The 27,950-nt window shown below is 50.2% G+C and overlaps 2 protein-coding genes across 10 annotated transcripts; both read right to left on the reverse strand.

The window, feature by feature from the left end:
• Positions 1-135: 135 nt before the first annotated feature.
• LOC120693505 (cytokinin dehydrogenase 3-like) lies at positions 136-6,015 on the reverse strand. The gene is made up of 5 exons (XM_039976958.1): positions 3,355-6,015; positions 3,095-3,222; positions 2,736-2,996; positions 2,397-2,659; positions 136-898 (listed from the first exon to the last, which is right to left on the reverse strand). Exons 1-5 carry the CDS (start codon positions 3,920-3,922, stop codon positions 553-555), a joined length of 1,566 nt encoding a protein of 521 aa, XP_039832892.1. The 5' UTR covers positions 3,923-6,015; the 3' UTR covers positions 136-552.
• Positions 5,161-27,803, reverse strand: LOC120693504 (cold-responsive protein kinase 1-like). Of its 9 annotated transcripts, XM_039976957.1 has the most exons (13): positions 26,865-27,803; positions 26,128-26,253; positions 25,241-25,368; positions 24,924-25,137; positions 24,299-24,530; positions 23,800-23,950; positions 23,292-23,372; positions 23,065-23,185; positions 20,589-20,635; positions 20,337-20,524; positions 18,588-18,685; positions 18,438-18,475; positions 5,161-5,366 (listed from the first exon to the last, which is right to left on the reverse strand). In XM_039976957.1, exons 1-9 carry the CDS (start codon positions 27,622-27,624, stop codon positions 20,610-20,612), a joined length of 1,839 nt encoding a protein of 612 aa, XP_039832891.1. In that variant the 5' UTR covers positions 27,625-27,803; the 3' UTR covers positions 5,161-5,366; positions 18,438-18,475; positions 18,588-18,685; positions 20,337-20,524; positions 20,589-20,609. The 9 variants fall into 9 exon arrangements, with proteins under 9 accessions (XP_039832891.1, XP_039832890.1, XP_039832886.1 ...); XM_039976956.1 differs by lacking the exon at positions 20,589-20,635; XM_039976952.1 differs by having other exon boundaries at positions 23,065-23,372; positions 26,865-27,802.
• Between the last annotated feature and the right edge of the window lie 147 nt (positions 27,804-27,950).

The raw sequence follows: 27,950 nt of genomic DNA on the forward strand, positions 1-27,950 counted from the left end.
TTTCGATAACTAAAAACATGGGGACATGGTAGTGGAAACTCACTGAAATTCCAACACCCAACCATATGATCCTTTTTTTTATAGGACAACCATGTGATCCTAGATGCTGACTTTGAGGACTGGCCGTAGGGCTGGTTAGCCACAAATCATGTTGTCACCACTTCTCCCAAGGAACAACGCTCATACAAAGCGCCGTCCCAGGGACCAAATGCAAAGAATTTCCGAGCCTAGGAACAAAGTGAGAACAGGTGCATGAACAACAGTAACCCTACTAATGGCCACATCGAACAAGGAATACAGATCGAATAGAATCGCTATCTCTATCCCTAGAGCTTGTGCTTCCTCAGCCTGTACAAAGTTCCAAAATTCCCCGTGAGTCGTGACATTCACCACCGGGTCCTCTCAAACTCAAAGTGCCCCCACTCCCACGGAATAACCCAATCGGTGCCTCAAAATTGCCGAGGAAACTCAAGAGAAGATCCAGAAAAAGAAAGAACAAGATCGCATCCTAGTCAGCTGCCTATCCCCTTATTCACTTTCTGCCGGCTAAACTTAGCGCCCATACGCAGCATTGTCGCCTCTCCTGGGAAATATGCCTTGGCCCGGCCCCAGGATGCGTAGCGGGTCGAACCAGGTCTTGCGCTCCGCGAACCGCTCCCACCGCCAGCCAAAGTGCTGGTGCCAGCCTGACGGAGTCGGGTGGTGAGCCAAGTACTGTTTGGCACCGAGGTGCACTCCGGCCGTGTCGGCGATGCGGCTGTGGCGGCGGAGGAGCTCTTGGAGGCAGTGGTGGGAGCAGCCACCTTCAGGGTTTGCGGACCTGAGGATGCCCACCACGTACATCACCCGGTCCGTGGATCCGGAATCTGGTAGCACGACCGATGTGTTGGTGTCCCACCTGTCGGAAGGATAACAGAGCAACAATTAAACCATAATACTTCTGACCTACCCAGAATAGGAAGAGAAAATTATACAGCCGATCCTCTGCAGTTCAGTGTATCCTGACTTTGGTTTTAGTGTTTTCTAGAGAGAGGCCTACATTGGGGCTATAAACTAGTCCGGTGCAATGAACATGGATCTTGGGTCACAACTTCGATCTTTTGTTAAAACATTTATCAGCTCAGAGTTGACACTGGGATGCAATCTAGCATATTTAAACACATCTGCAGGTGCTTGTCTTTTTTTTTTCGGAAGATGAGCATATAACAAATGCTTGCATCTGAGGTCAATGCAATCATGGAATTTTTTAATACCACACAGAACTTGGGCCTTTAAAAATGTGAGCAACGTTTTGCATCTTCCGAAAAGAATAGCCTGTACTAAGTCAAATATAGGTTTCTGATGTTCCACCTGGACACATATAACTATTTATCGTGCAGCGGAATAAGCAAATCTTATTTTCACACAAACAATACACAAACAAAGCTCCTTTTAATTGAAGTCAAAAATCAAAGCTGATATGTTTATATATTTCCCTATTGCTACCGAATAGTTCAAGGTTTTACATAATAAAAGAAGATGCCACTGATTGAGCTGAGCTATAATCTCAATTGAATCATACGATGCTGATGAAAGATGTGATTCTATTTGAGGGACCACACATAAAAGCATGTTATAATCACTCCTATAGAAATAAAGGAATCGACTAGTATGAAGTCATTGTAGCTTGTGGACTTTGTAACAAAAATACTGTGGGCATATGCAGAACTTTCAACCAAAAGGTACCGATGCAGTAAATAGTTGATCTCATATTCTCATTCTTGTACCCAATGTGTTCTGGAAGCAAGGCTGCAGCATGTCAGCTGTACTGGCTACTGCATGCCTCAGCAAAAGGAAGGTATAAGGTGGATGGAGTGCTTCTACACCCAACCCACAGCAAGTTTTATTTATTACCGCAAGAACAGAGTTAGGACCAACAAAGGGAATGCTGATGAATAACTTTAGATCTTAAGTGGGGTAGTGCAAAACGATAAATCAGACTTCATTTATGAAACTATGTTCTCTTCCGAAGAACCTTGCAGAGCTGAATAGAGAGAAGACAAATGATAAATATCATTCCAAAGAAGACCATAAATGGTGCCCCACATTGAAATATGTACTGCCAGCCATTGCTGGTTGTAGAAAAATAGGAATTATCCCTAGTGCACAATGAGCCCACGCTGATCACTTTTCTCATCACCTCGTTATCTAAAATAGCTTGTTGCTACTACAGCACAAAGACGCAACTTGTTTGGATAATGCAAAGAAATGTTTGTCCAACTTGGACTTCTTGGAAGTTAATGAAGTGATCACAAAAGAGGGATTAATTAATAGATAACTTTTTCACAAATAATGGTTTCATGAAAGCAGGTGTATCTTGATGAATGCATTTTTTTGTTATTAGTAATGATGCTTACTTGTCTCTGAGGAGTGGGTAGATGAGGATCAGGCCCTCAAAGCTATCTGGTGAAACGTTGTCCATGAGCAGGTCCCTGAAGTCATTGATCCCCGCCTTTGGCACAAACATGTTGAGCCATGGGTGGTGTACCTCCCACAGCCCGATGCTCCTGAGGCTCATCTCTTCCATCCTGACCCGATTGAGAAAATCGAAGTAGGACACCTCCACACTGTACAACTGGGACACCATGTGGCTCATCTGCCTTGAGATAACTTCCACAACCTGAAAAGGACGCCCATTAAGAACATCCCTAATCCTTGACAAGTTCCAAAAAACGAATAATAACTTTAGCGCTTACCTGTTCCACTTCAGTGTTCTTGTGCTGGTAATCATGGACTGCAAACTCTATGCAGTAGTAAATGTTAGGGCTGTTCTTGGTGCCAAAATCTGGGTTGAAGTCCACATTTGCAGGGAAGGCGATGGAGGAGCTGTGAAGGGATTGTTCATTCAAGACTATGAAACCTTCCACATAGTCCACCAAATCCGGCATGGATACCAGCAACTCCTGGTCCTTGGTGAAGGTGCTGAAATCATCATAAAAGGCTCTCACCCACTTCACCTAAACTTATTCGAAAATTTTCAGTTATTGTACAGAGCTAATGAAATGATAATATAATATACTAAGATGCAAAGGACAGTCGAAAGAAGGAAGCATACTTTCTGTGGAGCTTCCTGCAGCAGGATCCTGGCCCTAGTTATGATGCCAAACTGGCCAAGACCTCCCAGAACCGCATTGAACAAATCCGCATCCTTGCTGGGTGAGCATGTCACAATCTCCCCTCGTCCTGTGAAACAGAGAGTAACAGAAAATCTACTGCCCATCAGTTAAAAAGAGGTTGGCCAAGCAAGAAAGACACAGCCAAAAAGGCAAAATAAGATCTTATATTTTTGTTTGATTCATCATGCATGTATCTCACCTGTGACTACCTCCAGCTGTAGAACATTACTAATCTGAGGCCCGTGCTTAAATGTCTGCCCACTGATGCCAGCATTGGACAGCGTTCCGCCAATGGTGAGATAGAGGTAGTCAGTCCATGACCTTGGAGCTAGCCCAAGCTTCAAGCTCTGCTCCAGGAGGTCTATCCACATAACCCCACCACTCACATCAGCATACGATATTTCTCCTCCTTTGTAGAATTCTATCTCGGCAGGCAAAGAGCACATCTCCACCACAATGCCATCTAGAGCCTGGGCCTGGCCATGAATGGAGTGACCTGCTCCCCTGGCCGCCACCGTGACCTTGCTCAGAGACGAGCCAGATAGGAAGCTGAGAAGCAGGGAGATGTCACTTGAGGACTGGGGCTTCAGCACTGCGGCTGGAGCGTGGAAAAGTATCCTACCAAAATCGCTGGACGCAGTAGTGGTGGTGGGGAGCAGGTTCAAGGGGCCGAAGTCCATGGGACTCTGTATGAACTTGTATGGAGAGCAGAGGGAGAGGATGAGGATGAGCAGGCTAACTCTTGTGCAGAGCATGGAAACCTCCATGGCGTGAGAAATTCCTGGAGCTGCCTCTTGTAATATGGAGGGTAGTAAAAGTAGAGGGGTTGTGTATTATCTTGGTGCGTCACCAGAATGTGTAGGATTACGATGGCGAAGCGATCAGAGCATCATATTGCTTTGTTCTTGCCTTTTGGGAAAAGGTGAGGGATGAAGAAAAATGAGGGCAGGGAAGAGGGTTCTTAAAGGAGCAAGAGAAGGAACGCAATCACTGATCAGCCGATGAGGTGGTGATTTGAGGTTTTGAAAGGGGTTTCATGAAGAGGAGATAAAAGGGAAGCACTAAAAGACTAAAAGCAGAAGCTGTCACATACCCAAAAAAAGGAGCACCATGTGATCCTCAGCCCTCTGTCTCTCTCCCCTCGACCTCTGTGACAAAGAATGCCTGAGGCAGTGGATCTCTCTCTCTCTCTCTCTCTCTCTGAGCTTTGAGCCTTTGAAGAGTAGGCAAACAGCTGAAACCAATTGGCACAAATATAAATGAGGGAGTAGAGAAGAGGACAAGCCCGAGGCTCCCCTGCCAAAGAAAATTGAAGACAAATACAGGCCACACTGGTCACTGCACTCTCTTTTCTGTTTCGGAAGACTCCTCAATGGAGGTCCACGTGATCAGCTCTCTGTCTCTCAACGGGAGAAAAAAACTTCAAACATGTATTCAACAATATTAATATCCATTTATCAAGCATATAGGCAATGGAGCAAAAGATCGTTCTCAGATTTATGGACCTGGGCAACACAGAGGAAAGCACAAAGCAGAACCAACCATTTCTCTCAGCCCATTGCTCTGATCCATCTGGACAATCTTTTAAGGAGAGCCTATACCCCCCCCCCTCTATGGCTCCTGTTGCCTTTGACCACATCCAACGCTAGCTGGGTACAATGGGGCTCAGCTCTAGATACCAAATCTTTTGCAGGGTTACTGTTGTGTAATACTGTTCTGAGGGCCCTAGAATTATGTATGTTGATTGGCCACCACTCAGGCTAAGGAGCCCATGGATTGTGTGGCTGGAAATCATGAGCTCTCATGCAACTAACAGGCAGATGCATGGACCTACTCCATTTGTTTCAGGAACGAAATCAGAGGCTAAAAAAACAAAACCAAATTCCTTTTTTCTTTCTGAAGGACACCAAGACAATTAATTAAGACCTAAACAACTCAATCAATAATAAAAAAATTGAGGTCTAGCTGTTCAGAAAATAAAAAGAAAACAGAAAGGTTTGCTGACCTTGGGATGGCAGTGCCACCAAATTTAATAGACTCGTCCAAGTTCTGTTATCTACCATTTGATGTCACCCCAGTTTGAGTTCAGGATAGGTTAGCCGATATTATATGTTTATAATGCATATCCGTAGAGAGGTAGAGATTGGGGAAACACCGCACACCCTATTCGGGAGGGTGACCTTTCGGCTTGATGTACAAGAGTCTACAAGCCTTGGAGTAAAAGACAAGTCAGCTATACATACCTCTAATAATATCAATGAATTTCCTAAACTCATAAATGAATTTATTTATTGAGCTCTAGATAATGGACAACACTAGATATTATCCATTCAATAACTAAGTTTAGAAAGGTTGACATGCATCCACACATCTGAAACCATACTCTCACATTTTATTCAAACAAATGTAGAACCAGAATATCGTTTGTTATGCTCAGGGAAAGCACTTGTACTGCTGTTTGCAAAAAAAAATGTTGGGGGTTTCTTTGTTTGGAAGCAAATAGGACGCAAGGGAATGTAATCTAGGCATGTTGTACAAATGTCAAGAATAGAATCCAAGAACAATATATGACTGAAAATTTTCCATGGATGGATGCAATATCAACAGCGATATATTCCAATATACAGATGGATGCAATATCAACAGAGATATATTCCAATATGCTGCCTAGGTACACCACCACAGGCTTCAAATCACGAGATTGCACAAACATAAGGTCAGTATCTAGCGAATTGCTCCACTACAGCACTATAATTTCTGATGGAGAGAATAATTGTCTATATTCCTCCAAAACCTAGAAGGGTGGGATATATAGTTTCTGTACATGGACCTCCATACATAGGCTCACATATACACCAACAACCCCCCGCAGTCTGAACTACCGGCGCAGCGGTGTTCAAGACTGGACAACAAGAAAGCCAATACCCCCCGCACTCTGAACAACCGGCGCAGCGGTGTTCAAGACTGGACAGGAAGAAAATACAAAGGGCAAATACCCCCCCCCCCCCCGCAGCCACAACTAGCCACCGGCTACGTTGAGGCTGGAGCGAAACTCCGAGAACGTCGAGGAGGGAAGACTCTTGGTGAAGATGTCGGCAAACTGGGAGGTGGTCGGGACATGGAGAACCCGAACATCGCCGACGGCGACCCTGTCGCGCACGAAGTGCAAGTCGATCTCCACATGCTTCGTCCGCTGATGCTGGACGGGGTTAGTGGAGAGATACACGGTGCTGACGTTGTCGCAGTAGACGAGCGTGCTCTTGGCGAACGGGCTGTGGAGCTCCGCCAAGAGCTGGCGTTAGCGACAATCCAGTACTCCGCCTCGGCACTGAAGCGGGAGATAACCGGCTGCCGCTTGGACGACCAGGAGACCAGGTTGCCGCCCAGGAAGACGGCGTAGCCGGAAGTGGGGCGGCGAGTGTCCGGACAGCCAGCCTAGTCAGCGTCGGTGTAGACAACCAGCTCAGCAGAGGACGAGCGGTCAAGAACTAGGCCGAGGTCCACAGTGCCACGAACGTAGCGGAGGAGACGCTTCAGCGCAGCAAGGTGTGACTCCCGGGGATCATGCATATGGAGACAGACCTGCTGAACAGCATAGGTGAGGTCCGACCTGGTGAAGGTGAGGTACTGCAAGGCACCGGCCAGACTCCGGTAGGCAGTAGGATCAGCCATTGGATCCCCCAGGTCAGCAGACAGTTTCGTCTGAGTGTCGACAGGAGTGGAGTAGGGCTTGCAATCAGTCATCTCAGCCCGCTCCAGAATATCAAGTGCGTACTGCTGCTGGTTAAGGAGAAGATCAGACGGACGAGGCTCTACAGTGACGCCCAAGAAGTGGAGCTGACAAAAATCCTTCATAGCAAACTCCTGCTGCAAAGAGGAGACGACGCGCTGAAGCAACTGCTAACTGGAGGCTGTGAGCACAATGTCATCGACATAGAGCAGTAGATAGACAGTCTCATTCCCACGGCGGTAGATGAAGAGAGACATGTCAGACTTGGCCTCGGTGAACCCCAATGTCAGCAAGAACGTGGCGAACCGAGAATAGCAAGCCCGAGGAGCCCGCTTCAGACCATAGAGAGACTTGTTGAGCTGGCAGATCATGTCTGGACGACTGTAGTCCACAAATCCCGCTAGCTGAGAGCAGTATACTGTCTCTGATAAACTGCCATGAAGAAATGCATTCTTCACATTCAGCTGGTGCACAGGCCAAGAGCGAGAGAGAGCGCAAGCGAGAGGACCGTGCGCACAGTAGCAGGCTTCACCACTGGACTGAAGCTCTCATCATAGTCCACACCAGGTCGCTGGGTGAAACCCCGGAGAACCCAGCGAGCCTTGTAGCGCTCCAGGGTGCCGTCAGCCCGACGCTCATGCGTCTAGATCCACTTGCCTGTAACCACATTGTCACCAGACGGACGCGGTACGAGGTCCCACGTCTGGTTAGCAAGAAGAGTCGCGTACTCCTCTTCCATCGCGCGACGCTAGTGAGGATCCGCCAAGGCGTCGCGGACAGAGTCGCGGCCTAAGACGCCATCCGTCGAGTCACCATGGGATAGATATGCCGAGAATCGCGATGGACGACTAGCGGATGGTACACCGCCGGCACGACTCGAGAGCGAGGCGGCGGAGGCGGCGACGGCTCCGGTGTAGGCGTCGCAGGAGCCTCCGGAGCCGGAGGCGGCGCCGGTGTCGGCGCCGAACGATGCCGGTACACCTGCACCGGCTGAGCGTACCGCGGCGGCGCCGGTGCCAGTGTCGAACGACGCTGGTACACCTGCACAGGCTGAGCGTACCGCGCAGGTGCAAGGGGAGACACCGGGGCCGTGCGTGGCATAGCAGGAGACCCCGGGGCCGCGCACGACACGACAGGAGGTCCGGGGGCCGCGCTCGGCACAGCAGGGGTCACCGGAAGCGGTGCCGGTGCACCGGGAAAACCTGCAGGGAAAGGACAGACAGGTAACGGTGGCTAAACCACCGGGTCAGTCGAAAACAGTGAATCCAGCTCGGGGTCAGGAGAAGGTGTAGAGGAGGTGGAGTAAGGGAAATCCGACTCGTCAAACACGACGTGTCGGGAGATCAGGATCCGATGAGAGGTGAGGTCAAAGCATCGGTACCCCTTGTGGTCAGGAGAGTACCCAAGGAACACACAACGAGTCGAGCGGGGCGCCAGCTTGTGAGAAGCGGTGGCGGAGGTGTTAGGTTAACACGCACACCCGAATACCCGAATGTGGTCGTAGCGAGGAGGGGTACCGAAAAGAGCGTGGTGTGGAGTGGGAGCAGGAGAAGCAGTGGACGGAAGACGGTTAAGCAAGTAGGTGGTGGTGTGGAGGCTCTCAGCCCAGAAACACAGGGGCAGAGGCCTGGATCAGAAGGGTGCGCACGACGTCGTTCGTCGTGCAAATCACCGCTCAGCCTTGCCTTTCTGAGGAGAGGTATACGGACAAGACATACGCAGCTGAACACCCCGAGAGAGGTGGAGTTATCGAACTCACGCCCGTTGTCGCACTGGACAGCCTTAATGGTGAGGCCGAACTGAGTGGACACCCAGGCAAAGAAGTGGAGGAGGGTGGGGAAGGTCTCAGACTTGGCGCGCAAAGGAAAAGTCCAAGAGTAGTGAGAAAAATCATCAACCATCACCAGATAGTATTTATAGCCAGACATGCTGAGTACATGAGATGTCCACAGGTCACAATGAACAAGATCAAAGGTATGCGCAGCATGCGAAGAAGAAGAAAAAGGAAGTCTAACATGACAACCTAACTGGCACGCATGACAGAGGTGCTCAGCAAGAGCCCTAGTACATGGAACATCGGTACTACGACTCAGCTGAGCCAAAACGTCGCGCCCGGGGTGACCAAGCCGACGGTGCCAGGTGGTGGAATATGTCATCACGGCAAAAGCAGCAGACGAAGAAGAAGTCGAAGGCGGAGCAACGGAAGCAGGAAGACGAAGAGTGTAAAGGGGCCCCGAGCTGTCACATCGGAGAAGCGGACGCCGGGAAGCCGAATCCTTCACAGTAAGACCAGAAGAGTCAAATTCAATGGAATAAGAATTATCAGCAGTAAACTGGCGAATGGAAAGAAGGTTGTGAACCATTTGAGGAGCAACAAGGACATTGAGAAGATGAAAAGAACCAGGAGCAGAACCCACGGCGGTGACAGGAAGGCAAGACCCATCAAAAACCATGATGGACGAAGGACAAGAGGGGTGTGGGGGTCGGACAGAAGAAAGGATACCGGCATCTGGGGTGGTGTGGAAGGAGGCACCCGAGTCGGCGATCCACTCGGTGCTGACCGGCGGCGTCAGCCCCATGGTGCTGAAGGACTGCGCCAGAGCGGCCTGGTCCCACCCCCCAGGCCAGGTCGGCTTCTAACTGGGCTGAGCGGACGGGGTCCAGGACGGCGCGAAAAGGGGAGCAGCACCGGTGAATATGGCCGCCGGCTGGAGCTGAGGACGAGCCCCACCCCCCGGACCCTGGAAGGGCCACATCGAGATGCGCCCTGACCATGGGTTGCTGAAGGATGGCCAAGGCGTACCTCCAGGGGCAGGAGCAGAAGCCGGAGCCGGAGGCGGCGCGCCCCGACGGCCCCCACCGGTACCGGTACCCCCAGAAGCAGGGCCACCAGCACCACCACCACCACGTCCCCCCCCCCCCCCCGCCGCCGCCGACGTCCACGCCCCCCTCCCCCCACCTCCGGCCTGCCCGGCAGGAGCAGCACCAAGGAGGGAGGTGGCAGGAGCGGCGGAGGAAGCCGGTGGAGCAGCAACGAGCGCGGTGGGGGTGGACGAGGACGATCCGGGCGTGAGACTCCTGGTGATCTTCTCGAGGGCGAGGTCGTCCCGGACCTGCAGGAAGGAGAGGAAGGGCCGCTGGCGGGTGATCCATGTCTTCAGGTGGTCATAGGTGCTGCTCAGGCCGCGCACGACATTGAGCACCAAGACCCGATCAGACACCGGACAACCGAGGTCGTGAAGAGCATCAGCCATGCCCTTCATCCGCCGGCAGAACTCACCGACGGAGAGGTCCCCCTGCTCGAAGGTACGGAAGCTGGCGTCGAGCTGGAGAGCGCGGAACTCGGCGTTGCTGAGGAACTGCTCCTCGAGCGCCACCCAGGCCTATCGCGCGGTGCCGCCGTGGGTCCTGACGAGGTCCTGAAGATCTAGGGAGATGGTCCCAAAGATCTAGGACATGGCGACGCTGTCGAGGCGCAGCCACACCGCATCTCGCGCCTCGATCGGCGTGTCGATGAGGACGTGGTCGTCGGGGGCGTAGCGGCGGAAGGCGAGGAGGACTTGGTCCCACCAGCATCCGTAGAAGGAGGACGTGGGGTCGAGAAGGACGGTGACCAGGGCCCTGATGTTCTGGACGCCGGCGGCCTGAAGGTGGAGATGGGCGACCATGAAGTCGGTCGGGTCGTGCCGGGGTCCAGATCCAGAGGGCGGGGCCTGGTGGGAAGAGGAGGCGGCGTGCTCGACGTAGGGGACGGCGAGCCGCGGGCCGGGGAGGAGGATGTAGTTCTCCGCCTCAGCGACCCGGCGAGCGAGAGTGTCGGCCGTGGCGCGCTCGCGCTCCCAAGCGAGGGCGGCCACGCGGACCCGCTCCTGGGCCGCCGCGGCCTCCTGCTGCCCACGGAGTGTGGCGGCGGCGAGCGGCGCATCCTCGGGCGGCATCCCGGGCCCAGGCCACGCGGGAGAAGCCTCAGGAAGCGCGGCGTCGGCGGTGGGCTGCTTGCCGGCCGCGACAGCGACGCGATGGGCGGCCGCAGCGGCGGCTGGGGCGGCGCCAGAGGCGGGGGGCCCAGGCAGCGGCGCACCCCCCGAGCCCTCCGCGTCCGCGGCCCCTACTCCCGCGGCCCCTGCGCCCGCGCCGCCAGCAGCGGCATCGGCGGCGGCAGCAGGGCCGGGCAGGGGCACGAGGACCGCCAGGGCAGCGGCGGCGGCGGATCCGGGCCCCACGGCCGGAGCAGGGGTCCCGGCGGCGGCGGATCGAGGCCAGGCGGCGGATCCGGGCCGCATGGCCGGAACAGAGGACCCGGCGACGGGCCAAGCGGCGGCAGGCCACACGGCCGGAGCAGGGGAGGAGGAGGGGAGGGGAGGGGAGGAGGAGAGAGGAGGAGGGGCCGGCGGCCGGCGGCTGGGTAGGAGAGGGAGGAGAGAAAAAGAGGGGACCTAACCCTAGGCTAATGATACCATGATGGAGAGAATAATTATCTCTATTCTTCCAAACCCTAGAAGGGTGGGATATATAGTTTCTAGACATAGGCCTCTAGATGGGTCTCTATACATGGGCTCACATATACACCAACAATTTCTTTTGTGAAATCCTTAAATAATGACATCCTTGTTACATGTTTCTGCACAAAATATGCCATGAGCTCGATTTTAACATAAACCCTAATATCTATTAGGTGGCTCAGAACAAGTTCCTTGATTGGACAGGCATATGAAAATATGAAATGGGGTTGCATAGCTCTGCAATATACCTTAAAACTCACAAACAGGAACCAAATATAACCTGCAGCACTAACTGAAAACTCGAAGAAACAAATAAAACGATAACCCACATGCCTCACGACATCCATATCCTAATGACCAAACGTTTGGCTTTTGCACGAGCAGGGTCAGGGGATGCCATCATGCAATAACAAAATGCCTCATGGCTGATCCAGTGGAGAGTACACAGTGTGATCTTGGCCAAGATTTGAGACCGAATCACTTTCGTACTCCAATCCATGAGCCCGTCCTTGTGGGAAAAAGAGGGAAAAGGTGGGCCACTAAGTCTTTCCTAGATCTCCCTTTTTCTCCCCACTTGCAAGAGCCCAATGACCTCATGAGATCCCCTCCGCCATTGATGAACGCAAATCTGTATGGAAAAGAGCAGGCACACCCTTTCCACTGAGCCCCCATTTTGTTTTTGGAACTACTTGGTATTGGGGGGATGGAAAGCCATGGCGTGGCTGGGCCCAATGAGATTCGGGCTTTATAGCCTCACGACACTCACCGAGCGCATCATCTTATATATGGCTGGTAGAGTACAGTGGCGGTCCTGACCTATTCGGCTAGTTTTTATGCCAAGAAAGAACAATCCATGCTCTGTTTCTCCTACCTCTAGTCCTCCACAGTGGGCAGTGTGCACCACTCACCGAAGCAATATGGTATTCATAAGGGACAAATTTATTGATTCTCCAAGAAATTGGTGGTCGAAGATTTACCCTCCATATGTAAATGTGTGTCAACTCTAAACTTCGACTGCTAGTATGTGCAAATATATATTTCAATAGACCGAGTGAAACTAATACTAACATGTTCGACATAGAAATTTTTTTATTTTATGATAGTTTGATAGTGTTTACCAACATCTCATGAAGGAATTTTTGCAATTAACATTGCATTCTGGAGATAGTGGCTGTTCAGAAAGTTTTCTGTTTATATGCCAAGGTAGGAAATAATCCTTCAAGGCATATGATATTATTGGTGTATATTGAGCCCATGTATAGAGGCCCATCTAGTGGCCCATGTATATGAACTATATATTCCACCCTTCTAGGGTTTGGAGATATACAAGTCATTATTCTCTCCATTATGATATCATTAGCCTAGGGTTATGGATCCCTCCTCTCTCCCTCCCCTCCTCCCAGCCGCCGGCCTCTGGCGCCCCCTCCTCTCTCCTCCTTCCCTCCCTTTCCCTCCTCTTCCTCTGCTTCAGCCTCCTCTGCGCTGGGCGCGCCCAGATCTGCGCCGCCGCCGCCTGCTTTGCTCCGGGCCGCCGCCGCCAACCCCTGGTGCGGCCCGGCCGCCGCCCTGGTGGCCGTGCAGCCGGCGCCGGACGGTGCTGCGGCTGCCGCTGCCGCGGGGGCCGCGGGCGCTGCCGGCGCTGCAGATGCCACCGCCGGCCCCCTGCTGCTCGAGCAGGGGCCTCCCGTGCCGCCCCAGGAGCCCCAGCAACTGTTCGACGACACCACCGCCCAAGGTCCCCCGCTGCCCGACGCCGACGCTGCTGCTGGCGCGGGGGCTGAGGCGGCCCAGCAGCGCGCCGCTGCCGTCGATCCGGCCGCCCTGCGAGCCGCGGCGCAGCTACTGCAGGCCGCGGGCGTCGATCCGGCCGCCCTGCAGGCCGCGGCGCAGCTACTGCAGGATCCCGTCGCCGCCGTTGCGGCCCACCACGCTGCTGTCGCTGCGGGCAAGCAGCCCATCGCTGACGCCGCGCCTGATGCCGCGTGGACCGGGCTCAGGATATTGCCCGCGGATGCGCCGCTCTCCGCCGCCGCCCTCCGCAGGCAGCAGGCCGACGCCGCTCTCGCCGCGGCCCTCCTCGCCGCCAAGTCGGAGGCTTCGGCGGCCCAGGAGCGGGTCCGCGTGACTGCCCTCGCCTGGGAGCGTGAGCGCGCCGCGGCCGAAGCCTCCGCTCTCCGGGTCGCCGAGGCGAAGCACTTCCTCCGCGTCTCCTCCGGCCGGCCCGTTGTGCCCGAGCCCGGCGTCTCTTCCTCCCACCAGGGCCTGCCCGCTGGATCTGGAGCCCGGTACGACCCGACCGACCCCATGGTCGCCCAGCTCCACCTCCAGGCCGCCGGCGTCCAAAACATCAGGGCCCTGGTCACCGTCCTCCTCGACCCGACGTCCTCCTCCTACGGACGCTGGCGGGACCAAGTCCTGCTCACCCTCCGCCGCTACGCCCTCGACGACCACATCCTCCTCGACACGCCGATCGAGGCGCAGGACGTCGCGTGGCTGCGCCTCGACAACGTCGCCATGTCCTGGATCTTCGATACCATCTCTCTAGATCTTCAGGACCTCGTCAGGACCCACGGTGGCACTGCGCGACAGGCCTGGGTGGCGCTCGGGGGGCAGTTCCTCGGCAACGCCGAGTTCCGCGCCCTCCTGCTCGACGCCACCTTCCGTACCTTCGAGCAGGGGACCTCTCCGTTGGTGAGTACTGCCGACAGATGAAGGGCATGGCCGATGCTCTTCATGACCTCGGGGATCCGGTGTCCGATCGGGTCTTGGTGCTCAATGTCCTGCGGGGCCTTAGCAGCACATATGACCACCTGAAGACCTGGATCACCCGCCAGAGGCCCTTCCCCTCCTTCCTGCAGGTCCGGGACGACCTCGCCCTCGAGGAGATTACCAGGGGTCTCGCGCCCGGATCGTCCTCGTCCACCCTCACCGCGCTCGTCGCTGCTCTACCGGCTTCCTCCGCCGCTCCTGCCACCTCTCTCCTTGGTGCTGCTCCCGCCGGGCAGACCGGAGGTGGGGGGGCGTGGATGTCGTCGGCGGGGAGGGGGAACGTGGTGGTGGTGGCACTGGTGGCCCTGCTTCTGGGGGTACCGGTACCGGTGGGGGCCGTCGGGGCACACCGACTCCGCCGACTCCGGCTCCTGCTCCTGCTCCGGCTCCTGCCCCTGGAGGTACGCCCTGGCCATCCTTCAGCAATCCATGGTCAGGGCGCATCTCGATGTGGCCTTTCCAGGGTCCGGCGGGGGGGCCTCGTCCTCCACTCCAGCCGGCGGCCATGGTCACCGGCACTGCTCCCCTCTTCGCGCCGTCCTGGACTCCGCCCGCTCAGCCCAGCCAGCAGCCGACCTGGCCTGGGGGGTGGGATCAGGGCGCACTGGCGCAGTCCTTCAGCACCATGGGGCTGACACCGCCGGTCAGCACTTAGTGGATCGCCGACTCGGGTGCCTCCTTCCACACCACCCCAGACGCCGATATCCTCTCTTCTGTCCGACCCCCACACCCCTCTTGTCCTTCTTCCATCATGGTTGGTGATGGGTCTTGCCTTTCTGTCACCGCCGTGGGTTCTGCTCCTCGTCTTCCTAATATTCTTGTTGCTCCTCAGATGATTCACAACCTTCTTTCCATCCGTCAATTTACTGCTGACAACTCATGTTCTATCGAATTTGACTCTTCTGGTCTTACTGTGAAGGATTCGGCTTCCCGATGTCCGCTCCTCCGATGTGACAGCCCGGGGGCCCTTTACACTCTTCGGCGTCCTGCTTCCGCTGCTCCGCCTTCGGCTTCTTCTTCGTCTGCTACTTTTGCCGTGACGCATTCTTCCACCACCTAGCATCGCCGGCTTGGTCACCCCGGCCCCGATGTTTTGGCTCAGCTCAGTCATAGTACCGATGTTCCATGTACTAGGGTTCCTGCTGAGCACCTCTGTCATGCGTGCCAGTTAGGTCGTCATGTTAGACTTCCATTTTCTTCTTCTTCGCATGCTGCGCATGCTTTTGATCTTATTCACTGTGACCTGTGGACATCCCCTGTACTCAACATGTCTGGCTTTAAATATTATCTGGTCGTGGTGGATGATTTTTCTCATTACTCTTGGACTTTCCCTTTGCGCGCCAAGTCTGAGACCTTCCCCACTCTCCTCCACTTCTTTGCCTGGGTGTCCACTCAGTTCGGCCTCACCGTTAAGGCCGTCCAGTGTGACTATGGGCGGGAGTTCGATAACTCCACCTCCCGTTCCTTCTTCCTCTCTCGGGGTGTTCAGCTGCGTATGTCTTGTCCGTATACCTCTCCTCAGAACGACAAGGCTGAGCGGATGATTCGCACGACGAACGACGTCGTGCGCACCCTTCTGATCCAGGCCTCTCTGCCCCTGCGCTTCTGGGCTGAGAGCCTCCACACCGCCACCTACCTGCTCAACCGTCTTTCGTCCACTGCTTCTCCTGCTCCCACTCCACACCACGCTCTCTTCGGTACCCCTCCTCGCTACGATCACGTTAGGGTCTTCGGGTGTCCGTGTTACCCTAACACCTCCGCCACCACTTCCTCGGTTACTCCTCTGACCACAAGTGGTACCGATGCTTTGACCTCACCTCTCGCCGCGTCCTCATCTCCCGACACGTCGTCTTTGACGAGTCGGATTCCCCCTACTCCACCTCCTCCACTCCTCCTGACCCGAGCTGGAGTCTCTGTTTCCGACTGACCCGGTGGTTCAGCCACCGTTATCTATTTGTCCTTTCCCTGTAGGTTTTCCCGGCACACCGGCACCGCTTCCGGTGATCCCTGCTGCGCCACGCGCGGCCCCGGTGCCTTCCCCTGCACCTGCGCGGTACGCTCAGCCGGTGTAGGTGTACCGGCGCCGCAGCGGTACGCTCAGCCGGTGCAGGTGTACCGGCGTCGTTCGGCACCGACACCGGCGGCGCCTCCTGCTCCGAAGGCTCCTGCGACGCCTACACCGGAGCCGTCGCCGCCGCCTCCTCCTCCGGCTCCCTATCGAGCCGAGCCGGAGGTGTACCACCCGCCAGTCATCCATCGGGATCCTCGGCACATCCATCCCATAATGACTCGGCGGATGGCGTCTCAGGCCGCGACCCTCTCCGCCACCGAGGGAGAGCCGCGGGTCTCTCCGGTACCCTCCTCTGTCCGTGACGCCTTAGCGGATCCTCACTGGCGTCGCGCGATAGAAAAGGAGTACGCGGCTCTTCTTGCCAACCAGACGTGGGACCTCGTGCCTCGTCCGTCTAGTTGCAATGTGGTGACTGGCAAGTGGATCTGGACGCATAAGCGTCGGGCTGATGGCACACTAGAGCACTACAAGGCTCGCTGGGTTCTCCGGGGGTTCACACAGCGGCCTGGTGTGGACTATGACGAGACCTTCAATCCAGTCGTGAAGCCCGCTACGGTGCGCACGGTCCTCTCACTTGCGCTCTCGCGCTCTTGGCCTGTGCACCAGCTGGACGTGAAGAATGCGTTTCTTCACGGCACTCTGTCAGAGACTGTCTACTCTCAGCCAACGGGATTTGTGGACTCGAGTCGTCCGGATATGGTCTGCCGGCTCAACAAGTCTCTCTATGGTCTGAAGCAGGCTCCTCGGGCTTGGTACTCTTGGTTTGCCACGTTCTTGCTGACATTGGGGTTCACCGAGGCCAAGTCTGACACGTCTCTCTTCATCTACCGCCGTGGGGATGAGACTGACTATCTGCTGCTATATGTCGATGACATTGTGCTCACAGCCTCTAGTCAACGATTACTTCAGAATGTCATCTCCTCTCTGCAGCAGGAGTTTGCTATGAAGGATCTGGGTCAGCTCCACCACTTCTTGGGCGTCACTGTTGAGCCTCGCCCGTCTGGTCTTCTCCTTCACCAGTGGCAGTACGCACTTGATATTCTGGAGCGGGCTGGGATGACAGATTGCAAGTCTTGCTCCACTCCTGTCGACACTCAGGCGAAGTTGTCTGCTGATCTGGGTGATCCGGTGGCTGATCCTACTGCCTACCGGAGTCTGGCCGGCGCTTTGCAGTACCTCACCTTCACCAGACCGGACCTCACCTACGCGGTTCAGCAGGTCTGTCTCCATATGCATGATCCCCGGGAGTTACACCTTGCTGCGCTGAAGCGTCTCCTCCGCTAAGTCCGTGGCACTGTGGACCTCGGCCTGGTTCTTCACCGCTCGTCCTCTGCTGAGCTGGTTGTCTACACCGACGCTGACTGGGCTAGCTGTCCGGACACTCGTCGCTCCACTTCCGACTATGCCGTCTTCCTCGGCGGCAACCTGGTCTTCTAGTCGTCCAAGCGGCAGCCGGTTGTCTCCCGCTCCAGTGCCGAGCCAGAGTACCGTGCTGTCGCTAACGGCGTGGCGGAGGCGTCCTGGCTACGACAGCTCTTGGCGGAACTCCACAGCCCGCTCGCCAAGAGCACGCTCGTCTACTGCGATAACGTCAGCGCCGTGTATCTCTCCACCAACCCCATCCAGCATCAGCGGACGAAGCACTAGGAGATTGACTTGCACTTCGTGCGCGACAGGGTCGCAATCGGCGATGTTCGGGTACTCCATATCCCGACCACCTTCCAGTTTGCTGACATCTTCACCAAGAGACTATCCTCCTCGACCTTCTCGGAGTTTCGCTCCAGCCTCAACGTAGCAGGTAGCTAGTTGTGGCTGCGGGGGTATTTGCCCTTTGTACTTTCTTCTTGTCCAGTCTTGAACACCGCTGCGTCGGTAGTTCAGACTGCGGGGGGGTGTTAGTTTTTTTGTTGTCCAGTCTTGAACACTGCTGCGCGGGTAGTTCAGACTGCGGGAGGGTGTTGGTGACTTGGTGTATATTGAGCCCATGTATAGAGGCACATCTAGAGACCCGTGTATAGGAACTATATATCCCACCCTTCTAGGGTTAGGAGATATACAACCCATTATTGTCTCCATCAGATATACTTTTACCACACTGTTTATGAAGATAAAAAAAAATGTGCTTTGGGATTTCTTAGCAGGCAAAAATAAAACGGCTGAAAACTATGCTTGAAAAACAGACATCATCGTGGGCAGTAAATGGAACAAACCTGTTTATGTCCTTTTGCAATGCATTTGGGCTGTGCATCTGCCAAGGAACTCAAAAAAAAAAATAGACATCATATGAATGGCAAGTACAAATGGACTGGAACAATATTATGAAATGAAAATATGTAACAGTCTGATAAACAGCTCCGTACCTGAAGTCCGTCAAAATTTCTAAGTGCAGATGATTTCGTTATCAGAGCACAAGTTTTGGACAGATCCTTATACCATACCTCAGAAGGAAGCAAATTCCCTGGCAAAGATGTGTCAATGATGTCACATAAAAGTAGGCATACAATTTCTCAATTTCCCAGCCTCTGCACATTTGTGTGGGTAAGGCTTGGGGCTTAAAAACAACCCTTCCCCAGACCCCGCACAATGCGGGAAGCCTACGGCACTGAGTACGCCCCTTTTAGTGATCTGTAAGTTATGGGACCATCACAGAACTACTTGGGAATAGGAACACAACAAAGGGGCACATAAAGTTGGGAAAAGGTGCTTTTGCCTTGTGATGACTACAGTTGATCAGCATACAAATCTCAGAATCAGATCAGTTAGAAAAGTTGTGTTAGCGGTGATTGCATTTACTAAAGCTAATTGCAGATCACAACACACATCTGCCATATGCTATATATAATCAGGAAAGAAAGTTCCCCTTTATGTCCTATAGGTATTCCAAAACAGAGGATAGGGCAAATCCCTTTCCATGCAAGCACAACTCCAAGACATGTACAGAGCAGAACAACAATTACAGAGATGGTGCATTTTCCAAATGGCCACGCTTCTTTTGGTGACATGTTCACCACTTGCATGATTAAACAACAGACGCTGTCACATACTTAATCTGATAGTCCTGTCCTATCTTATTAACTTTTGATTTATTCATTTAGATTAGTTGGCGTCTTATCATGCTTAGCTGTATGTGTTTCCTCTATTTCCTTTTCATGTTTGGACACTTCTCTGCATACCAATCTTGCCATGCTTTACATTTTGATAGGAAATGAGCCAGCCACCTTTTTTTCTGGAATACAAGAGTCACCCTTGATTTTTGCATGCTGTTTTCTCACTAAATTATTTCATATATTTGTTTACCCCCACCAAAAGAAAAAAAACCTGAAAGGTCAGTCTTTGTCTGCTTTGGGGCGCTGCTAATAATGCATACTAAAATATTGACAGGATAGCATAGTACAACACTTACATGCTTATGTCCTTGCTCCTATAAAGCCCAGAAAGTACAAAGACAGAAGAAAGACAAAGATTGTGTTCAGATGGACATGGAACGGCTGTTTCAACTGTTTTTAAACCATATTCTGGAATTTGTTTCATCATGAGGTACGGAGGATAAACTAGTTGTTCCCTTCTCAGACTAAATTCATAAACAATGAGTGCTAGAAGAAGGCAATGCATAGTTTGTTTCCATCGCATATATGATATGAAACACTTTGAACTAATTCGTACTCCCTCCGTCCCAATTATTAGTCGTTTGGGCTTTTCTAGGTTCATAGTTGTTGTTATGCATCTAGATATATGTTATGTCTAGGTGCATAGTAAAATCTGTGATTACAAGCTAGCACAGGGTTGTCTTGAATAAAGGTTCTATCATGGTCATATCATATCTTAAATATTGCAACTGATAGCTTGTTACTGAAAATAAAGGCAACATGTGAAGAATCCAGTCTCCGTGGCTTATAAGCAGAACTGCTAGCACGCAGGAACATCATCATTGATCCAATCTCAGTTGTAACTACCAGCAAGTAGTAGTAATAGTAAAGTCTGGAATCTAAAAAAGATACATTACTCTAAAGGATGCCTGTGCTGTATGTGTTTAATTAGAACTACCATTTCTTAAGCATAAAAGCTACTGTAACATAGGATGCCTTAAATCTATAACTGTTCTAGTTTACCTCCTGTTTATATTCCATATCATAGATGATAGATAATCCAGTGTGCGGCTCAGCTAAACTCCATCAGCATGACTCTGTGCCAGACTGCCATGCCCCAGCTTGGTCACCTCAAATTACTGATCACCGAAATGAGCAATTTCTTTCCGTGCCGCATGAGGACGAGAACATCAGAAACACATGCTGAGAATCTGCATTGCCAGAAACTGTCAGATCTGTATGCAAGATAGCAACGGATCTTGTAGAGAGAAGTACATTATGCCCCTTTGTCCCAGCTTATCTTCCATTATCCCGTACATTTCCTATAAGTTGTATTTTGCAGCATAAGAAAAGTCAGATCAAAAGCTGTCCCATCATCACAGTGCAAATCATTTAGTTTCCTGCGCGCAGAAGCAATTATGTGGATCTATTATGTTTTCTAAAACTTGCTCACATCTGCCATTATTAAAAAAAAACTCGGCCTGCGCGCGGGGGGGGGGGGTGTGAAACCCCCGAGCATTAAATAAGAGAAGACCTCTCCACATCTGCCATTATGAAAATAGTCTAAACTAACACCTAAATCTACATCTAAATTATTCACATCTGCCATTATGTAAATGGACCTAAGCAACCCCCCTGATATTCATCAAAATTGCCCACTTATGCCAATATAAAAAAAACAAATAATCTAAAGTAACCCACCCCCCTACTCCCAACCCACCCAACTGACATCTGCAATTATTAAAACTAACCTAAAGCAATCCCTACATCTGCATTGAAATTACCCACACGCGTCATTATAAAAAAACTCAAAGTACATCACTATCTCACTATCTCGGTACGCCAAGATTTACATCATAGACTGTCTAAATGACAGGCAAGAGAGCACTCCCATCTGAAATTATAGATCAGAACAAGAGTGAGCTTAAGTTTATTCCTCAACAACCTAGTACAAAACTAGAATAGAAACCAAGCTTTCAATCATTGTGGTTGCAGTATCCGCTTTCCTAAAATGTTCAATAGGAGATTCCACATTTGTGGGTTTTTTTATATCTCAAAGAAGAATGGAATTTGTAGAATAGATCAGAACTAATTGTGTTGTAGTTGCCCTATGCTGCATTTTGTTTTATACAATAGAAGGGGAATTAGTACGAGAGCTGGTGATCCATCCACGTCAAAGCTACAATGTGAAAACAAACACAGTTGACGAATTGTCTCTATCAAGCAACAATATGAAACCAATTATATTGATGTGCGACAAGTTGGACAGAGCCATCTGATTAGTGTCGTTTTGTTGTCCGGTAAAGTCAGCTTATGTGGCATACACTAATGCACAGAAGCAAACAAGATAAGTGAACTAATCCATAGTGTAACACCATTTTTCAGGATAAAATATGGCATGATAGATTATAAAACTATTTGGGGTTAACAGACATCCACCAGTACATATACAAAAAAAAAATCCTTGCTAAATGTATGATCTTCAGGACAAGCAAATAATTCTGAATATGCTAATAAATAAACGCTTAGTTAGATGTCAGGATAATTTCATCAATCAGTTCATAGGATGCATCATTTGCAACATTCAGACAAATCCTAAATATACAATACGAAGTGTGATTCATGCCAATGGGAGTCACTCAGTCTTTGTGAGGCCAACATAACCTGTCTGTTAGTTTTCTCACCTGACCTGCTGCTTTGCTGTTTCTATTTTCAGGTCTCGGCATACCCAGCCTAATTTATTAGACACAATACTGTTCCATTTTCCCAAACAAATTACTGTGATAGTGTTATGTTTAATGTTTGCCGATTCAAGAAACAAGATATGATATCTGAATATATATATTTCTGGCATTTGAACTGGATTTTATAATGCAATATATTATGAGAGAAAAAGGATTTTTTCAGAGTTGAAGTACCATAGCTTACTTTCTGGTAGCCAACAAGACACAAATGGAAACTTAACTGCATAATATTCATTTGCCTAGGCTGGTGAGTAATCCCCAAGGGCTTCCTGAAGGCATAGGATAGGGCAGTAGATAAAATGTGTAGCTATCTTTTAGACTTTTCTTTGTAAATTGTAACACAGAAAGAGCTTGTCAGAATTAGCCAATTAGGAGAACTGAACTATAATGAACCACACAAGAGGGTGCCTTTGTAAAAGGGAAAATGTATATTTAGATAAGGACTTGTGTCATGGAGGTACAGGGTTACAATCAACCTTCTCATACATTAGAAACATGGATAAGCTGCCGAGAATTTCCCTTCCCCAGACACCAGAATGTGCATTTCTGCCAGGTTATAAGTTTCAGGTGTTCATGTGCCTTTTTCTAACTAGTTGAACAGCTCACTGAACCAATTATAAGGCTGTTGCACTGTACCGCAACCCAGAACTCAGAATTCAGTTTACAGCGTATGGGCTATGATAACTTAACTAGATGTCAATACACTTTTTAGTTCTTGCTAAAATGTAGTTGCTACAATGCAGACAACTGGGACACACAGAATACTCTCAGATAGACAACCATTTATAGAAAGCACATAAATAAAAATGCATGTGAGCCACATACTCATATGGATAGTTACATCTTACAGGAACAAAAGGCGACACTTCAAAAGATTTACATCTTCTCATCTATACTGACACACAACCACTCCTTGCTATACAGATATATATCATATCATATATATATACAGATACAAATGTTGTGGTTACATAAAAAGAAGTAAATTCGTATACAACGCTTTTTACCTGGCTGAAAAGTGAGATACTGATATAGTGGCCTTGGAGGCAGAAGATGAACTAGAAGATGATGTTTCACCTCGCACTCTACTTGTTGCATCAATAAAAGTGGGCCTTGTGGGCTGGAGCTCTGGATCATTTCTCATCAACAACAACACAATTACTTCTGACATCATTGGCCTTGCAGCAACGGTAGATTGAGTGCAGAGAAGAGCGATCTCCATGATTCTTTTTACCTCTTCTGGCTTATATTCTTCTGGATCTAGTGATTCGTCCACCAAGGCCATTAAGTTGACACTTTCATATAGCCTCCAGGCCTGTGCAACCATAGGGGATGATCAAAAGGGCGTCTAGCACCATTAAGTATTGGTACATAACCATAAATTTGTACATCTGATACAGGATGATCATAGAACCATGTGCAATACTGCTATGGCTTTTTTTTCAAATAAGAAAAAAGAACTGGTTTAATTATCCAGGCCGGATCCTTATGAAGACTAATAATAAACACTACGATATGCAGTTCTGGAATTCCATTGATTGGCTATTAAATCTTCAGAATAATGCATATAGTGAAACCCAACAAAGGAATGGTCATTTCACACAGCTAGGAAAAAAATTAAAATAAAATTATAAGCATAGATTACAGTTTATAAAATTGTGCATGAAAAACAAGAGATATGACAGCAATATGGGGTAATGCATGCACCAAGAAGAGGGAAGTTTCAGAAGAATAATCGATACCCATTCGAGCAGGTACTGTGTTTCAGGCTCAAGCCGTGTATCATTGCTCTTCCGACCACTTAATATTTCTAAAACAACAACACCAAAGCTGTATGTGTCAACCTTCTCTGATAGTTGGCCATGGATTGCATATTCTGGAGCAGTGTAGCCCCTGCTCAATAGAAAGAATATAATTAAAAAATAATTCAAGTGCCTAGAACCTAATGTTGTACTCCCTCCATTTTTCTTTACATGTCGTATTAGCTTTGTCCTAAGTCAAATTTATCCAACTTTGATCGAAATTTCAAATTTATAGGAAAATACAATAACATTTACAATACCAAATTTGATTCATTGAATCCATCATGATATATACATATCGATAACGTATATATTTGATAGTATAAATGTTGTTATATTTTTCTATAAACTTGGTCAAAGTTGAACATATCTGACTGAAGACAAACCTAATGTGACATGTAAGAAAAACCAGAGGGAGTATTTGCTTGTTTAAACTTACAATGTTCCAGCGAATTTTGTGCTCAAATGACTATGATCATCAGGAAGGAGCCTCGCCAAGCCAAAATCAGCAATTTTTGGCTGAAACTCATCATCAAGAAGAACATTGCTAGATTTAATATCACGGTGTATGATACAGACATGAAACTCTTGATGAAGATATGCAAGACCACGAGCCATGCCAACAATGATGTTAAATCGCTGCCTCCAATTGAGGGTTCCGCGTTGCTCGCCTGTAACGCAAAAATGAGACATTGCATAAAGCGCATGTCACTAGTTTTATGTTAGCCAATTGACTCCACTTTTTTTTTGGAAAAGAGAAGCTTTATTGATCTTAGACAATTACATCAAGATGATACAATCATACTAAGATCCAACTCCACTTGGACTATCAGCAAAGCAATTCTCAAAATAGACACAAGAACTGGAGTGGATTTACTCTAAGCTATAGATGTCGATGTGGGATTCAGCTAAAACTAATGTAACCGTCAAGCGTAATCAAATAGGCAGTAACAGATGCATCAATAAAAACAATTTTCTCGTCATGTCATGAAGTGATCTGAAAACCTAAGAGAATAAAGTACCAAGCATTAAATCGCTGAGAATCATAGGTTTGAGTAATATACCAAAAAGGAACTTGTCCAGGCTACCATTTGCCATGTATTCATAAACAAGTAGGAACTCAGAACCTTTCCGAGAACAACCAAGAAGCCGGACAAGATTCCGATGATGAACATTGCTAATCAACTTCACCTCACTTTCAAAATCAGCTTTGGCCCTGCTAGTTTCCATAACTACCAACCTTTTTACTGCAACAGTTTTTCCATTTTTCAGCAAACCCTGTCAGAAACAAAAAGAACTGCTTGTAATATTTTCTTATTTCTAAGTTCTCTTGTTCAACATCAGCAAATTAATGTAGAAGATTTTTAGATGACCAGCATACCTTATATACATCTCCAAAACCTCCTTCTCCAAGTTTACTTTTCTCATTGAAATTATTGGTTGCAGCCTTAAGATCACGATAGTAGAAACTTGTTGGACCTTGTAATTCTGTTGCTCCAAGTATATCTCCTAAAAAACTTTAGAGTCAGACAAGGGAAAATGCCAGAAAAAATGAAGTGTTTGATCGGTTTTTCCATTTGACTCAACCGTTTTTCCTTTTCAAACACAGGCTTGATTATACTTGTGGATGTAAAACAAATATAAATGGATCATTGATAAACTCCAAGACATTTTGTGCATAATAGATTGGAAACTTCATAAATCTGCAAGGTGCCCAACTTTTGCGAGCAAAACATGGTAATGCCAATATTATAGTTAACTAAGATTAGTTTATCAAATTTGGTTTTGGTTTTACTGTGGTTCTATAACAGCAGCAAACAGTAAAGTGTAAGACATTGCAGTAAACTACTGAAGAATCAGAGTCTGCAAACAGAAGTGACCAATAATTTTGCTTCAGGGAGAAAACTAAAGTATGGAGGCTAGGAAAACATGTCTACATATAGATATGTAAAGAAGAATACTCTGTTTCTGTTCGTTAATGTATTAACCCAACTTCTTAAGCCGCTATCTTACATAAGATATGAATAGCCAACCAAGTTTAGTTGGCAAGCCTACCCATATAAACAGAAGGCTTGGCAATCCCAAATTCCCAATACCATTGAAGATCATGTAACGCATGCAACACAGCAATAGGGGCATAGTATTGGGAAGTGTTCTCATGAAAGGAAAATTTGGCATGTGATAGTTTACTTGATTACCGATAAGAGAATTTCATGACAAACGGTTGAAATACTGAGTCTGATAAATGCTAAACTTCAGAACATTTACCTCTCCAAGGCTTTAGCTTTCTAGACCGCTGTATCAATAAGAAAGTCAACAGCCCAACAAGAAACAGGAAGGCTACCCCTCCCAGAATGCCTCCTATGATGGCTCCTTTCCGGCTTGATTTCTTCCCTGCAAGCAATCATGCATAACTTTCTATCAGAATCCTCATTACAAGTTAATTTCAAGAAAAGCCACACTCCCTTAAGCAAATAAAATGATAACTTGCTGAAAAAATGGAAGACACCAAACATCTCCTGACATTGGATTTCCTGAAATGCACAAGTGTACGACAAAGAAAATCCAAGAGTACTGAAATAGAGTGTTGCTACTCCAACAAGCCCCATCACCAAAAAATTTAGACATGCACCACATCCACCATTGTGACCAATCTGGATTAGGTGTCTAATTGATGCATATTTTTACTCAGGATGAAATACTCATTCAACAAAAGCAGCAGAATTGATTTCAATAAGTAATCTACTGAATTGTTAATGTCAGAGTAACAAATTTTGAACGAGAATGTAGATCAGCAATGACTCATCGGGAAATGGTTGCTAAATCCATAATGCTCGTGCAGTAAGTAACGTCGGGGGCACAAGCCACATGGCACGGTCTAAACTACAAAAACTTCTCCCAGTACTCCTACATCTCGCAGCAGCCATCATTGTAACATGGAAGCCTTTGTTCACAACCCAAGCTGAAACATGCAAACATAAGATACGTATCAGAGGTGGCCTCACCGGAACGCAGGTATACAGCGAGGTCCACGGTCGCGTTCGCCGGGAAGAACGCCCTATCGGAGTATCTCATGAAGCAGCCGGCGTCGACGGCCCGGCCATCGGAGTTGGGCGGGCACCCGTCGATGTTCCCCACCGCCACCGTGAGGCACTGCGCGCAGCCGCCCTCCCCGACCGTCTCCACGCACTGCGCCGCCGCGTACACGCCGCCCCTCGCAGCCGCCGCGGCGAGCCCCGGGGCGCGAGGCACGGCTGCCGCGAGGTCGGCGACCAGCGCCCGCGCTGTGTCGGCGAAGTCACCGGCGTCCACGGCGGAGCCGTTGCAGAGCTGCGTGTTGCCAGGGAGCGTGGACTGGTCGAAGAAGGCCGCGCTCTCGTAGCGGAGCACGCAGCCGTCGAGGATGGCGCGCCCGCCGTTGGCGGCGCCGCACGCGGCGCGGAGGCGCGCGGCGGCGGCGTCGAAGCAGGCGACGCAGTCGCGGCCCGCGACGTAGGGGCGGCACTGCGCCATGGCGAACGCCGGGGCGGCGGCGCGAGGCTCCGCGGCGGTGGCGAAGCCGCCGGCGGCCCCCGCGGCGGAGAGGTTGGCGCGGAGGCCGGCGAACGTGAAGTTGAGGGCGGCGAGGAAGGCGGTCGCGGGCGTGGCGTTGTACTGGCTGCACCCCAGGTTGAGCAGCGTGGCCTGCGGGTCGGCGAGGGTGACCGGGGCCCACGCGGAGGCTGCTACCAGGGCTAGAGCCGGCAGGAGCAGGAAGCGAGCCATTGCCGCGGCGCGTCGAGGTCTGGGGATGCGGTGGGAATGCACGGGGAGGAGATGATGAGGCGAGAAAGCACCGGCGCCGTTGAGGTTTGGGGTTTGGCCCGCCGCGCGCGGCGAGACGAGGCGCGGGGAGGCGGAGTGATGGGGATTGGGTTGGAATGTTGGATTGGGAAGTGTGGAGGTGTGCTGCGGAAGGCGTTGCTGATCCCAGGTGATTGGTTCGAGGAGGTTTAGGCGCTGTTTGTTTCCAAACTTTTTTCAGAAGTCTCTATCACATTAAAAGAGATCTTATTATTTTATAGTATTAAATAAAATCTATTTATAAATGT

This window comes from Panicum virgatum, chromosome 9N (genome assembly GCF_016808335.1).
Source record: "Panicum virgatum strain AP13 chromosome 9N, P.virgatum_v5, whole genome shotgun sequence".
Taxonomy (NCBI): Eukaryota; Viridiplantae; Streptophyta; class Magnoliopsida; order Poales; family Poaceae; genus Panicum; species Panicum virgatum.